This window comes from Oncorhynchus masou, chromosome 27 (assembly GCF_036934945.1).
Source record: "Oncorhynchus masou masou isolate Uvic2021 chromosome 27, UVic_Omas_1.1, whole genome shotgun sequence".
NCBI lineage: Eukaryota > Metazoa > Chordata > Actinopteri > Salmoniformes > Salmonidae > Oncorhynchus > Oncorhynchus masou.
This window is the reverse complement of record NC_088238.1, coordinates 50457577-50473634: the sequence shown is the minus strand read 5'-3', so window position 1 is coordinate 50473634 and position 16058 is coordinate 50457577. Positions and strand designations below refer to the sequence as shown.

Sequence of the window (16058 nt, the reverse complement as noted above, 5' to 3'; positions counted from 1 at the left end):
GTGTAGATGATTTCTGAGTGGGTGTTGATTCCCAGTGATACATTATATTTAGATTCTTGGAGACCTAAAGTAGATGGGTAGCCTTGTCTGAGCCAGAATGGCCCGTTAGTGCAGGACTCCATCTCCTGTTTCTGTAGTCTACAAGTACACCCCCTTGACCGGATGCTAGTCTATCGCTGAGACATAAGAGCAATTTTACAAGGGGAAAAGTTCACAAACACAGTTTAATGATAACAGGTCTCGGGTCAGAATGTCAATCCCTTCTTCAATAAGATGACAGGAATTGTGTAGCATGTGGTTTTTAGGTTTGTTAATGTGGTGGTTGGACCTAAATGTTTGGAAGGCATCCAAACTCCCCATTTTTGGTGATGGGAAGGTGAAGGAAGTATCATGCTCAGGCCTTTCATGAAGGAGGATGGCATTTGTCTCCATCAAACATGGATCAAAATGATTGCTCACCAAATCGAAAACCTTCCAGGTCTCGCTGCCAAGATCCGTTGTACTGGGCCCTGTCCAGGAGTATGTAACGTCACAGAACGTTAAGATAGAAATGTATTGTTTCAGACATTATTCTGACATGTAGAATATGGAATCACATCAGCTCTATTCATTAGCCTATATTTCTATCTGCAACACACAATATAAACCCTTTGATTTCAATTGGTGTGGATGAGAGGAAAATAAGTGAAAGGGGTACCACTTTAGACTATTGAGATGCACCCCCTAACAACCTTCCTTCCTGTTCTCTCTGGAATCAGGGTTTCGTCCAAAATGACGCCCTATTCCTTGTGTGGTGCACTGCTTTTGACCAGAGCCCTGCACTATAATGGTAGTAAGGGGTGTTGACGTGTTACGCCATGGCCGCTAACAGACGTGCTACGCCATGGCCGCTAACGGACGTGTTACGCCATGGCCGCTAACGGACGTGTTACGCCATGGCCGCTAACGGAAGTGTTACGCCATGGCCGCTAACGGACGTGTTACGCCATGGCCGCTAATGGACGTGTTACGCCATGGCCGCTAACGGACGTGTTACGCCATGGCCGCTAACGGATGTGCTAAGCCAGCAAACTTAACACAACATTTGTAGCAGCTGGACAGTGGGAATGATGGTGGTGCCAAGGTATTTTGAGAATGTGTTACACTTCTAATCGCGTTAACACGGCTCCATCATACGCCGCAATTCTGATTTGTGTTAAGAGCCCGAGGCTATTCCCAATTGGCCATTCAATTATCACACTATTTGCAGGAGCGGAAAAAAGTCATTCCCAACAGGAAGCTTAAAGACATTACTCGTTATAGAAATAATTTACTAATATCACTGTTGTTGCTGTTTTTTTTGCCTTTGGGAAGTTACTTAACGCCAAGAATGAGACTGAGAAGGTTTAAATAACCAGAACATCTACTGACTATGTATTTCCTTTTGTCACATTTTTTAAAGACAATTTCACACAAGCAATTTTGTGTCTCTCACTCTGTGTGGAACTGGAAAGAAGGGGCTTGCCTACACTTCACTTGTTTTGCTGACATAACTGTTTCAGTAATATCTGAGCATTACACTCTGTCACACCATTTAAGAAGAGGATCTTGCTTGATTGTGGTCTGTCTGAGCAATGCTGAGTGCTGGCAATTGCATCACTTCAAAGATATTCACGTAAGCTTATTTTCAATGGCCTGGTTTCTGTATCCGTGTACATACACATGATAGTGAAGGCTACGAGGCAACAGGGCTGAGCTTCACAGCTTAACCAGCTGCTTTTTGTCACTTGATGATGATGGATTTGACATGGCTGGATCCTTCAATCGTTTTCCCCCTCCTTTCTTCAAGACAGTGTGTTTATATTGTCCACACATTTGTTTTTTCCCCAGCCATGGTTCTTCTCAACGCCACACTCACTGGGATTCGCTGCAGCAGACACACTCCCGCATCATCCGCAGCAACGACACCATCCGACGACGAGCTCATAATCCTGAGAGAGACGGTGGGGACGAGAGGAGGAGGAGGAGGAGGAGGAGGATGAAGAGAAGTGTTTTCCATTAGTGTCTGCCTTGGGGATCCTGGATGACTTTAAGCCTTTGCACAGTGTCCAGCCACAGAGCGAGGTCAGTTGAAGCAGTTCACAGTCATGGCCAGCAGCGGGACATCCTGGTTGGGCTACCAAATACAATTTCCTCAACAACAACAAAAAGAGCAGGATGGGGAGAGACCTCTGAAATAAGCTCCCACAGAAGAGACGTGGAGAGATATCTCTCCCTCCCTTCCGCCACCCCTCTGGAAGGCAGTCAAAAAGCACCTAAAGGAAGTAATTAAAGCTGAAGGTTGATGAAAAGTCTCACCTCCCCTACCCTCTAAACCCCCCTCCACCCCTCCCTAAACGCATGCTCCAGACTGTTTGCGACAAAGGCCCCCTAAATGCCTGCATCACAAAGAAAAGTGTTCCTTTGCATCCACAGGTTTACACTGGCTCCAGTGTTGTTCAGCAGGAAAGAAAAATGACTAACTGTTTTTAGGATGACCACCTGTAGGTGTCCAATGAGAAGGCTAATTTGTGTTTTCAGTTTGACAAAGTGACTTACAATAGGTTATCTGAATTATGCATTGTGTGCTTTGGGCATGAAATCCAATTTATCGATTGCATTATACATTTAACAGTTGGATATCATCTGTCGACAAATGAATTAACATCTGCTAAAATCGACTCAATATTCAAGTTGCAATAGGCCTACTGTTCACCTAAACTGAACCTAATGTGTGAATAAGCCATGTCTAATGTAATTCCAGTGTACCATCTATTTTCAGGGAGGAAATTGATGGTGAGTGGCGACCACCGAAGCATCCCGCCTCCCATTTGCCAAGAGATTTCAGCCTCCCAGACTAATCTGCCATTGTCATTAAATTTGCCCCCAGTGACAATAATTCAAAGGCATTTATCATATGCTTTAGCTTAGTTGTGTCCCGGCTCTTTTTTCTCTGTGTGGCCAATCGCGTTGACCTTGCTGTCAGCTCTCCTGTAGAATTATGGGTGGCAGCTCTGTTGCCCTGAAAGCGGCATACAAATTAGCTTTTTAAAAATCAGATCAAGTTATGTAAAGAACAAAAGCAAGCAGACATCAAAGAGGATGGGGAGGGGAGTGCTGCAGGGGGTGGGGGTGGGGGATCCCCCTAGCTCTCCATACAGACAGGGGGAGCAGACGAGGGCTGCATAAAAGGTTCCCAAACGGCCGGGTCCCCAGACACCCTGGATTTGATTATTTATCCAGCCCCCCTGCCCACACCCTCCTCTTTCCACCCCCAAACCTTGTGCCATCCCTTCAAATGAGACCAGCTTTTTTGGAATGAGTTACTCCTAGATCTGGTTTTTGATTTCAGTGGCAGTGGGCTCCCCCCCCACCCCAGTCTGTGTGAGCCCGCAGACACTCCCTCACAAACGCGCACACACACAATGCCCGCCACAAAACCCACAGAAAAGGAGAGAGGGGGAACACAAGGGAGAAAAGTAAAGTAGACAAATCTGTTGGAACCCCAACTTTCAATGGAATCTCATCCACTGAAGACAGATTCCAGACCTGTTCTCCCATACTGCTATCTGTCTATTCTGGTGACTTGGCCATGCGTCGTGTGCTGATGATATTAGGAAAGCTGAAACCAGCAGCACCTAGCCTGACCTGCTCAGCATTCAAATGCGAACAGCCTGCCACCAAACTGACCAAAGTGTTGAACTTGAAAGAGAAAACATCTCGAATTCAGTCACTGCTTGTTGACCATCTTTCCCTTCCCTACTGTCTTGTCAAACCACACGTTTCTTTTTACTAATCAGTAAGCATCATCCTCCTTCAAGATATATTGTGCTGGGAAGATATTATACTTAAGCAATAAGGCACAAGGAGGTGTGGTATATGGCCAATATATCACAGCTAATGACTGTTCTTAGGCACGACGCAATGTGGAGTGCCTGGATACAGCTCTTAGCCGTGGTATATTGGCCATACACCACAAACCCCCTTGGGCCTTATTATAAACAGGTTACCAACGTAATTAGAGCAGTAAAAATAAATGTTTTGTCATACCCGTCGTATACAGTCTGATACACCATGGCTTCAGCCAATCAGTATTCAGGGCTCTTATCACCCATTTTATAATATTGCATTACTATCATGTGAAGACAAAAATGTTTTGTGGGGAGTAATAACATATAATAATAAAATTAGCAATGAGCTTTAACACCAGGATGAGTAGTAACAACTGTAATAGCATAAAGAAGTTAACCTATTCAGTTACTCCAGAGCCATATAGTAATATACTGTATATTTTAGATATTTATCTATCTAAATATATAGTTAGGCCTACTCCTGTTAGTAATGATCTCAGTTCTGTAACACTGGATTCAAAGGTTCATAATAATAGTCAAGAGGAAATCCCTGTCTTGCACGGCAGCGTTTTCATCCAGTGACAGTAAATTCCCATTCCCATAATCTCGTGATGACACGCTGATATGCACGTTCCATTAAAACTTCATAAAGCTTCAATACTCCCTGTGCCTCTCTCTGAAGGCCCCAGATGTGGAGGATAGTTTCCAGCAGGATGTAGGGAAACTCCATGAATGATTCCCAATGGCACTCTATTCCCTATATAGTGCACTATTTTTTTTTTAACAGAGCCCTATGGGCCCTGGTCAAAAGTAGTGCAATATGTAGGGAATATAGTGCCATTTGGGACGCACCCCAACTGTACAGCCTCAAGGTGTGCACTGCTTATTTCCTGCAATGTAATTGAAAACAAATGACCCTTTTCTTTCTCATCTTAATTAACTTAAAGCGGCAATCAGCAGTTGAAACAATTGCTAAGCGCTACCCCTGTTTTGGTAAAAAGCTGAAGAATGGGGCTGGAGAAATGTAACCACTCATAAACTGAGTTATGGATTGGACTGACCATCCATAATATCACAATTATAGTTTGAACCATGTTTTCAGGCTACATTCTGTGTTTGTTTAGATCTACTTTGTTTACAAACATTTGTGTAAAACAACCTTATATTTTGGGTTCTGATGGGGTATGACAGTGGAATTAAGCTTATGTGGCATTTATATGTTATATTCTACAAGCATCAATGGGTTCATATCAATGTATATGTCCGAAAAATGGATGTAGCATCTACAGATTGGCCCTTTTAATGGTTTTAATGGTTCAGTGCTTTGTTGGCCCGGTTCTCAGTTTGGGAACTGTGTAGACTGAAATGGTCTTGATCAGGGGAAAAGGCTCATTAACCAACTGCTTTTCATCATGGATACAAAACAAATCAATAGGCCAATAAATCGACTGCCTTTGCAAAGTAGGATTAATTGAAGAACAGCTATTTAAAGGAGTACATATTACCTTGATGTAATTACAGTGGATATTAGAATGACCAAACATTGACTTGCCACAGTAAAATGCTTCACACTCAGTGTATGGGGTAGTATGGGACTTGGTCTTCCATCATCCAATGAGATTGTGAGCTAACCTTATGAGCTGGCCATTTTATTCAACAGCAAATATGTGAAGCCAATTAGCCCGTCCTCCCCATTTCTCCTACCAGGTTCCACTGGCAGGACAAGAGAATCAACCCCTCATCCACCTGCCTCACCAGGCTGAATCAGGCCATGCTGTAATGCCCACAGGCTGACAGACAGGCTGACAACTTGCAGTCTTCCTGCCCTGACAGAAGAAAAGAGAGGATCATATCACTGATGATCCTGGCAGTTTCTAGGCTGGCTGGCTCGCCCTTAAAGAAATGAGGGTGCCTGTCTGTGCTCATTCATGGTAATGAATCAGTTGAAATTCTGGAACCTTTAGAATTGGAGGCACTGCATCTCAGTGCTAGAGGCTTCACTACAGAGACCCTGGTTCGAATCCAGGCTGTATCACAACCGGCCGTGATTGAGAGTCCCATAGGGCGGTGCACAATTGGCCCAGTGTCGTCCGGGTTTGGCCGGTGTAGGCCGTCATTGTAAATAAGAATTTGTTCGTAACTGACTTGCAGAGTCATTAACAGAATTCCAATGCAGCGTTGTTTACAAGTTGGAACACTGGAATGTGAGATGGAATCTACACCTCCATTATGATGACAGAAACACATTATTTCCTTTAATGATTTTTCAATTTGAGTGTAATTTTCTATATAGCCTACACTTTCTTGCTCTGAACTTCTAATGCGAGTGGGGCAGGTGTGACAATGGACGCAAGAGCAAACTGCTCACCGATTTGACACTCCAATGCAGTTCCATCCGCTATGCGGGAGCCAGCTATCATCGGTTAGCACTGATCTGATTGAGTCTAGGCCCAAGCCATGTTTGTCAATAAAATGTATTTGAATGCCACATTACCAAGAATGCAATGATTATTGTGAGTGAATATGATAATGAGCATATATCCCACTGCATGCCTTTAATTTGCTTTCTGTTGACAAAGTTGCGTCATTAGATTTTCAGGCCACAAAGGATAAGGAGTTGTTTCCTTTTTCTAATGAATGGGGAAACTACAGCCCAGCTGTTAATTACTGCATGGAGATCTACTGAAGCATATCTTGGCAATATGTCACTCAGCATGTTATGTGGCTTCAAATGTCCGCTGTGATACCTTCCAGACAGTGTGGGAGAAAATACATTGGTGTATTCATTAGTCGCACAGTGGAGCAACACATTTTTCACCATAGCAAAATCTTTGCAACAAAAAAGTGTTTCTATTAGACAAATTCAGTTAGGGCCCTCCTGTTTTGTTCCATTTGCTTCCGTTTGTTTCCTAGTGAATACACACCTGGCATATCCTCATGCATCCTAGTGAATACACACCTGGCATATCTTTTATGCATCTCTTACATTATCAAGCACTGTCAATTATCAATGTTCATTCTAATGACCGAGTTCTCTCATGAATCAAGAACAATAGAATGGCAATGGACATTACTGTAACCACTAGCAAGTTATCTGGGGTGTATTCATTGGTGCACACCGTAGCAAAATGTTTTGCATCGAAACTTTGGATAAATTCAGGTAGGTCCCTCCCCATTTGGTTCCTAGTGAATACACCCGTGGTTTGTGAAAGAGGTAGTCAATATACACTGAATGTACAAAACATTAAGAACATCTTCCTAATATTGAGTTGCAAGAGCAGGTATTCTTAAAAATTCTCTAGGGTAGGGGTCAGCATTTGGAATTTTGGATGAAAAGTGTGCCCAAATTAAACTGCCTTCTACTCAGGCCCAGAAGATAGGATATGCATATTTTGGTAGATTGGTAGATTTGGATAGAAAACACTCTAAAGTTTGCAGAACTGTTAAAATAGTGTCTGTGGGTATAACAGAACTGATTTGGCAGGAGAAAAATACATTCAGGAAGTAGGATTCTTTGTTTGTTTGTAGTTTTCTATTCAATGCCATTACAGTATCCATTGACTTAGGACTCAAATTGCAGTTCCTATGCCTTCCACTAGATGTCAACAGTCTTTAGAAATTGTTTCAGGCTTGTATTCTGAAAAATGAGGGAGTAAGAGCAGTCTGAATGAGTGGACCCTGCCGTGTCACAGAGCTTTGTCATGCGCGCGACCGAGAGAGTGCCTTTCTTGTTTACCTTTTATATTGACAAAGTTATTGTCCGGGTGAAATATTATCGATTATTTAGGCTAAAAACAATCTGAGGATTGAATATAAACATCGTTTGACATGTTAAGTACTTTACGGATACAATTAGGATTTTTTTGTCTGCCTGTTGTGACTGCATTTGAGCCTGTGGATTACTGAATAAAACGCGTGAACAAAACAGAGGTTTTCGGATATAAAGAGACTTTATCGAACAAAAGGAACATTTATTGAATAAATGAATGTCTTCTGAGTGCAACCATATGAAGATCATCAAAGGTATTGATTCATTTTATCTCTATTTCTGACTTGTGTAAATATTTTACTTGGCTGGTTACTGTTTGTAATGATTTGTCTGCTGGGCGATGTTCTCAAATAATCGTAAGGTATGCTTTCGGCTTAAAGCATTTTCGAAATCTGACACCGTGGTTGGATTCACAAGAAGTTCATCTTTAAACCTAATTAAAATAGTTGTATCTTTTTTGAATTTTTATAATGAGTATTTCTGTATTTGAATTTGGCGCTCTGCAATCTCACTGGACGTTGGCCAGGTGAGACGCTAGCGTCCCACATACCCTAGAGAGGTTAATGTTTTTTACACTCTGTGTATGGTTTAGTTTATATAGTTCTTGACATAGTGTATGGCAATGTGCCACCACATTTAAATCTACAAAATGTATAATCATTATGAAAAAGCTAAATTGAAACTTGAAATTGTGGGGCGAAAACATTGATATAACAATTATTCATCACCATATTACCCCGTTAAGATATCTCCCTAAATATATCAGGCAAGTTACTTGGTGAGGAATAATGTCGACACTCAAGCCAGGGCCTGCCTTTGTCGTAGCGCACACCTGTATAGTTAGTTCACTCCCGGCCCAGTCACAACAGCTGTAGATCTCTATTGTCATTCATGAAGTGTTACTCCTCAAAAGGAATTCAGACTTTTCCCACAACTTGGGTGGCTGTGGCTAAAAAGACACACGGTTAAATAAGATCTAGATGTTGGTAGATGGTATTGATCTTCAGCAGCAAGTCAAGAAGTGATCCCTTTCTTCAAACAAGCATATATTATATAGATGCAAAGATCTAACCTGTGGTAACTGCTATAATCTTCATTTTTGCCAGAGATGGTCTTTGTTGCTCGTTTCAAAAGACCAACATACATAGTGCTGCAATAGTGACGCTTAGTGGCCATTATAAAATAGATCATTTAGAATAATTTATATACCTGAACATGTCCATCATAGTTATCTAACAAGATAGAAAGAGGCACTGTACATCTACTGACATCCATAAAAAAATCTGATGTAGTTTGATACATTGTGTCAATGTACCACTCAGATAAAACTTGGGCTTTTTGTAGATAGAAGACAATAATAGCCAAGCCGTGCTGTCAGTCTGAGCTGGAAATGTGTTGAGGAAATGCGAGAGCAGAAAATTCCCACAAACATTTTATAGATATGAAAGTTTGCTTTCCTCAGGTTCTCTCTGGCTGTAGCATTTGTCACGCTCACTGCAGCAATTTCTCCTGTGCAATACAGGCTCACTGAGATAAAGCCTTCCCTGCATATGAGAGTTTTAGGATTTAATTTCTGATGCAGTGACAATAGCCTGACTGACACGACTTACCTGGTACACAGTAATGGAATGCTGAAGACCTCAATGTTGGTGTCAGACTGACAGGCATTCCATACTGGCTGAAGCATTTTGTCACTGTGCACCCATATGATTTCTTCCCTGTGTATATGTATGCCTGGATAAAGAGGTAACACTTCTAACTAGGGGGTTGTCGTAAGCAAAAAGGCATCCCCTAAATTGACACCCCCCCCTGCACTAATTGTACATTTTGGACAAAAGTGGCCAATATATTTCAACGTTATAGCGCATCATTGTCTTGTTCCAGGCAGGTATGCATCAGTCACATGAATCTATTGATGTCTTCAACTCACAATAGAACTAGAATAGTTTGTGACAGTTATCAATTAAAATGTTGTGTCGGGCTGATAGCAAGTTTTTTTATTAACATAATTGGTGAAGCAAAGGGAAATTCTAAATTGATCTGGGAGAATCTAAAAAAGTTAGCAGAAACACTAACACTTCAAAAAGATTGTCATTCACCATGATTTCTAATCTAACACAGGATGCAGTCGAAATAGCAATAGCCTTCAATTCCTACTTTGTTGACTCAGTCACAGAACCCCTCCACTGGTTTCTTGGACTCAGTGCTAGTGAATGACACTCAACCTGCCTTAATCATAAGGGAGGTTTCTGAGTCAGAGGTGAACAAGGTGATTAGCTCACTAAAGAACTCTAAAGCAAAAGATGTGTTTGGGCTGTACTCTACAAAGAGTCACTTATTGGCCCCATTACTAAGGTCACCAACATATCTGTTGGTGAGGGGGTGTTTCCAAGGGTCTGGAAGTCGGCCAGAATAACAGCCATCTTTAAATCGGGTGACCCTACTGAAGTGAGTAACTACAGGCCCATTAGTAAACTACCTGTGGTGTTGAAGTGTGTAGTAGAGCAACTGATTGCCCACCTCAACAGCCCCTTCACATTAATCTCCATGCATCTTGCCTTCAGAGCAAAACACTCCACAGAAAGGTTCAACTGCTTTCTTGTGGAAAATGTAAAGTCCAAGGAGGACAAAGGGGCATTGTTGGGGCTGTGTTTGTGGACCGAAGGCTTTCAATACTGTTAACCATGAGGTTATCACAAAATTGTTTCATTTCAACTTTTCCCTCCGATGCCTTGAGCTGTTGCCCATTTAGCTATGATGTGGGTGTGCCCCAATGGTTAATACTGGGGCCCCTCTTGTTCAGCTTGTACATCAATGATCTGCCTTGTCTGTACTGGGTCTGAAATTCAAATGTATGCAGATACTGTGATATGGGTATGTAAGAGCAAAAAAGCTGCACAGGATCTCACTACTGTAATGGTCCCAGTTAGTGTCTCTGACTCATGTATCTCAATGTGAAAAAAAACTCCATCACAAAGAGGGCAACTGATGCTATGGAGCCAGATGTGTCAGGGAGAAGCTCCAGGTGGTATCTGATTAAGTACCCTGGCATCATACTTCATTCCAACCTCTTAAAGCAGGTGAAGTGTAACTCATTCTAGCTAATTCCAGATTTATGCTAAATTGGCTGACTACAAAGGTAACAAAACTGTACTTCAAATCTATGATACTCCCCCACTAAATTGGGTCCAAGCTTGCTGTACATTAAAACATGCTCTCAAAATGCTTGATAGGAAGCCCAATAGCATCACTGTTACACCCGCAGAAAGCATAACCTCCTGAGTTGGAAAAATATTGTGCAAGACATCTTGTATTCAAGATCCTAAATGGCCTGGCATCCCCCTCCACTCAGTACTTTAGTTCAACAGAAAACCCAAACCTATGGCAGCAGATCCACAAGGTCTGCCATGAGGGAACTTCAGTTCCCTTCAGAGCTTCCCATGCCTGGAACACTGCACCACCTATCACAAAAAAAAGACATGGCTGGAGGGCAAGCAGCCTTTGAACATAATCCCTAGTTGTGTATTGCAGCATTAAACAAAAACTTGCTTCTATGGATTTTTTTGTGGGGGGGGGGGGTTTCTACATGTCCTGTTGTGCTCACTGCTCATTGTAATCATTTTTAATAACCTGCCCAGGGACTAACATTGAAAATTAGCCAGCTGGCAAAAACGTTGATTAATGTGCACTCACCTTGTGAAAAATAACCCAGAACGCCACATAATTGATTTATAGGGCACAACACCCGCTAAAAGATGAATGCAAGTAAGGAACCATAGGTGCACAATACCTTGGAGCTTTATTCAAAGACAAATTCAAAACATGGAAATGCCACAGGTATGCAAAAATGTACACAATAAAAACCAAACCACAGTTGTACCAAAAACATACAAGCCCAAAATAAAACAGCTTCTCTGAAGCCACTTTAAAAATACCACAGATGAGTAGATGCAAGTTCATACATAAAAAAAGTCCTAAAACACTACCAAGAAAATTATTTAAAACAATTTAAGCAGAATGTCCTGAGATGACATGACCCAATGCCACTGTTTCCAGGGTTATACGGTCTTCTGCTGTCCCTTCTTTCCAATCAGTGACTTATGGATATGAGGGATGACACCTGAAACAAAAAAGTAATTCGTGGATGCAAATAGAGAACAGGGAAATTGGTACAAAGGCAATCCCAGTGGCAAAGAGTACAAAATAACTTCTGCACTTACCACCACCAGCAATCGTAGCTTTAATGAGAGAATCCAACTCTTCATCGCCTCTAATGGCCAGTTGCAAGTGACGTGGGGTGATACGCTTGACCTTCAGATCCTTTGACGCGTTTCCAGCCAGCTCCAGAACCTGAAGTTGAGGAGCGCGTGGGTAAATATTTGGTTACAGACTCTCGCACGAGCACATCAATTAACTTCGATTGCATGCACAGTACTGTATGGTTTTAGTGTAATGAACCGCAACAAAGTGTTGTAAACATACAATCACAGTCGCGATGTCGACCAACGTTACCTCAGCAGTCAGGTACTCAAGAATAGCCGCGCTGTACACAGCTGCAGTCGCCCCAACTCTGCCATGGCTTGTTGTTCTGGATTTCAGATGCCTGTGAATACGGCCCACTGGGAACTGGAAAGCAGAGCGGGAAACGTTAAGGCCAAGCCTGTACCCGTTCGTGCTATCCGTGATCCTTGATACGTCCCTACCCCACTGAAGTTGAAATGTAAAATCGTTAGGTAAGGATTGTCATCCCAAGAATCCCGAATAACACTGCCATGTGTTCAATCAAGTAGCTACCTAGCCAGCTAGTTAGCCATCAGTAAGTCAAAAAAAGTCGAGACAATTACACAAAAAATGATTACGAAACACCCACTACCAAGTAACTCAACTAAATGGTATCGGTTTGCCAACATTTATACGGTCGCTACATAAGTTCCAATTTAACAAGTAACTGCGCTACCTTGCCACACGTTTGTTGGCACTAGCATTGTTAGCATGTAATGAATGACTGATGTACTCACCTGCAAACCGGCTCTCTGTGAGCGCGAAATGGCCTTCGTCTTAGTTTTCCCGGAGTCTTTTCCAGCCTTGCCACCAGCCTATAATATTAGAGACATTGATGAAGTATATTTATGTATTGAAAAATTGATGCAATATACACATGTATTTTTAATTAGCCAGTTTATTCGGCAGCGCGTGCTATGGTTGATAGCCAGGCGACTCACATTGCTAAGGTTAGTTACCTAACGTAACTAGCTAACATTAGCTACAGAATAACTTTAGCGAATACATGTTTCTCGAATACAGGCTAATCCTCACGTTGCACTCGTTCAATAAAGTGATAGATTTAGCAACGAAGAATAATAAAAAAAAAAAAATTTTTTTTAAATACCATTGTATAAGATGTCCCTGCTATTTGCAGTTGCACAGATCTTCCACGACTATTTGTCAAGTTTGAACAAGTAGTCCCGCCTTAGATTGCCATGTATTTATTGAGAGGACCTTGATCCGGGACTTTGCATGGAAGAAGCCAGCCAATCAACTCTCGAATAATTTTTGGGGCGATGGCTCTTAGCCAATCACAATGTAAAAGTGCTCACTGTGCGGGAATTTGACACGTAATTTCTCATTGCATGTTGGATAAAGTAGTTTCTATTTTATTCTCAATTTATTTCGCAGACTTTATAGCAGAGAATAACATAACTTCTGTTTATGCTATGTGTGGACCTAACTGTTTTATTGAAATTAAATAGCCCAAAAATATATCTTATTAATAATCAACCAGTGTAAAAAATGTCTTTATGAAACATCAGTTGATAAATAAATTGATTCCTTGAGAAAAAAAAAACATGATTGATTACAATTCACAAACTGAAATAGGCCTACCGAGAGGATAACAAAAAAGTCTACAGAGTGCTGGATATCCATCTCATTTAGATACAAACTTTCCGAACAATGCATATCTACAATAAAGGCGATGTTTATTAAAGTGCCCTTCCTTTCTATGAACAACTATACCATTGTCAAGTTATATATAGGGTTTGGGGTTAAAATAGTGTTAGGAGCTAAGCTTAAAATATGCTGAACAAAAATATAAAAGCAACATGTAACAATGTTGATGATTTTGATATTCGTTAGGCCTTAATCTATGGATTTAATCTGGGTGGGCCTGCGTGGGCGTGGGCCTGGGAGGGCATAGGCCTACCCACTGGGTAGCCAGGTCCAGCCTATCAGAATGAGTTTTTCCACACAAAAGGGCTTTGTTACAGCCATAAATACTCCACAGCTTTTGATATCCCACACCTGTCAAATGGATGGATTATCTTGGAAAATGAGAAGTGCTCACTAACAGGGATGTAAAGAATTTGTGCACAGCATTTCAGAGAAATAAGATTTGTGTGCATAAGGAACATTTCTGGGATCTTTTATTTCAGCTCACGAAACATGTACAACACTGTACATGTTTCGTTTATATTTTTGTTCAGTGTTTGTTAAGCTGATTGAAGCTATGGTATACTAGAGATACCTAAAGTTTCTCATGCACTCTCCAACAATCAATAATTCAAGCATTCCTTCCTTTGTAATGCAGTAAAGCACCATTGTCCTAGACACATACCCTGCCCGTCTTATAAGAGGGAAGGGGACAGTTGATTCTCAATAAAGGTCAGTTAAATGCCTGCACACCTCTGAATAGGGTTTAAATGGCTACCCATTTTCAACAGTGACCCCATAATGGTTCTGATGCCAACAGCTGCCATCATTGGATAAGGAAGGTATTGTGTAGCCATGACCAAACCCATCCGCTCAACCATCTGCCTGTTTATTTCTGTTGGATAAAGCTCTCTGAACTGGCTCCATTGGGGCTGTGCAGCAAAGCGTCCTGGCACACTGAGTTTCCTATGGGAGGAAGGAAAGTGGAGCCACTTCCTTCCCACTTCCTGTCCTCATTGGTAAAATTGCCTTAACATCAGACATGGGTGGAAACCATTTGGTGAAAGAAGCAAAGCGTATTGGTCACCCTGCTAGACAAGCAACACCTTGAAATGTTTGGGGGTGTTTTTAAAGAAAGAAAGTGGCACATTCACATTGTTGATGACAGAACACAAATAACTTTCCATTTATACAATTACCTTCTAATTCAGGGATGTAATTTCCGTCATGCAATAAAAATAGATTTTATGCATAACTGTAATATTTCCATTCCCCCACAAGATGGCAGTAGGTTAATAGTGTTTCCATTGCTGAGAATGATCTTTACTCTTTGCCTTTACTATCAATGGGAGGAGAATGCTTAGGGTCCTTACAGATAATTTGCCTTTACTGTCAATTGGAGGAGAGTGCTTAGGGCCCTTGCAGATTGTTTGTCTTTACTGTCAATTGGAGATGAATGCTTAGGGCCCTTACATACCTCTTACAGATGGTTTGCCTTTACTGTCAATTGGAGGAGAATGCTTAGGGCCCTTGCAGATTGTTTGTCTTTACTGTCAATTGGAGATGAATGCTTAGGGCCCTTACATACCTCTTACAGATGGTTTGCCTTTACTGTCAATTGGAGGAGAATGCTTAGGGCCCTTGCAGATTGTTTGTCTTTACTGTCAATTGGAGATGAATGCTTAGGGCCCTTACATACCTCTTACAGATAATTTGCCTTTACTGTCAATTGGAGGAGAGTGCTTAGGGCCCTTGCAGATTGTTTGTCTTTACTGTCAATTGGAGATGAATGCTTAGGGCCCTTACATACCTCTTACAGATGGTTTGCCTTTACTGTCAATGGGAGGAGAATGCTTAGGGCCCTTACATACCTCTTACAGATGGTTTGCCTTTACTGTCAATGGGAGGAGAATGCTTAGGGCCCTTACAAATAGTTTCTGTTCCAGTACAGCACTAATACTGTAGTTTAAATAGTTTGTTGGAAACCCAATTCCGTATTTGAGATGTTTTTATTTCTATTCAGTTCTGGCTTCGTTCCACTCTGTCATGTATGGTCCGGTTGTGTAGTAACTGGGATATTGTTGGGATATTCCGATGACATTGAGGAATACACCACATCAGTCCCCACAGTGACTGTACGTACATACACGTACGTACATACCCCATATCCCTGTACGTACGTACATACCCCAACCAGAAGCCATAGATTACAGGCAACATTCGCACTGAGCTAAAGGGTAGAGCTGCTGCTTTCAAGGTGCGGGACTCTAACCCGGAAGCTTACAAGAAATCCCGCTATGCCCTGCGATGAACCATCAAACAGGCAAAGCGTCAATACCGGGTTAAGATTGACTACACCGGCTCTGACACTTGTCGGATGTGGCAGGGCTTGCAAACTATTACAGACTACAAAGGGAAGCACAACCGTGAGCTGCCCAGTGACACGAGCCTACCAGATGAGCTAAATTACTTCTATGCTCGCTTCAAGGCAA

At 41.8% G+C, this 16058-nt stretch overlaps 1 protein-coding gene across 1 annotated transcript; it reads right to left on the bottom strand.

Annotated features, from left to right (window-relative positions):
* Positions 1 to 11418: 11418 nt before the first annotated feature.
* LOC135515379 (histone H2A.Z) lies at positions 11419 to 13108 on the bottom strand. The gene is made up of 5 exons (XM_064939053.1): positions 13028 to 13108; positions 12657 to 12734; positions 12151 to 12264; positions 11859 to 11988; positions 11419 to 11758 (listed from the first exon to the last, which is right to left on the bottom strand). The coding sequence occupies exons 1-5, from the start codon at positions 13028 to 13030 to the stop codon at positions 11697 to 11699; spliced, it is 387 nt and encodes a 128-aa protein (XP_064795125.1). The 5' UTR covers positions 13031 to 13108; the 3' UTR covers positions 11419 to 11696.
* Between the last annotated feature and the right edge of the window lie 2950 nt (positions 13109 to 16058).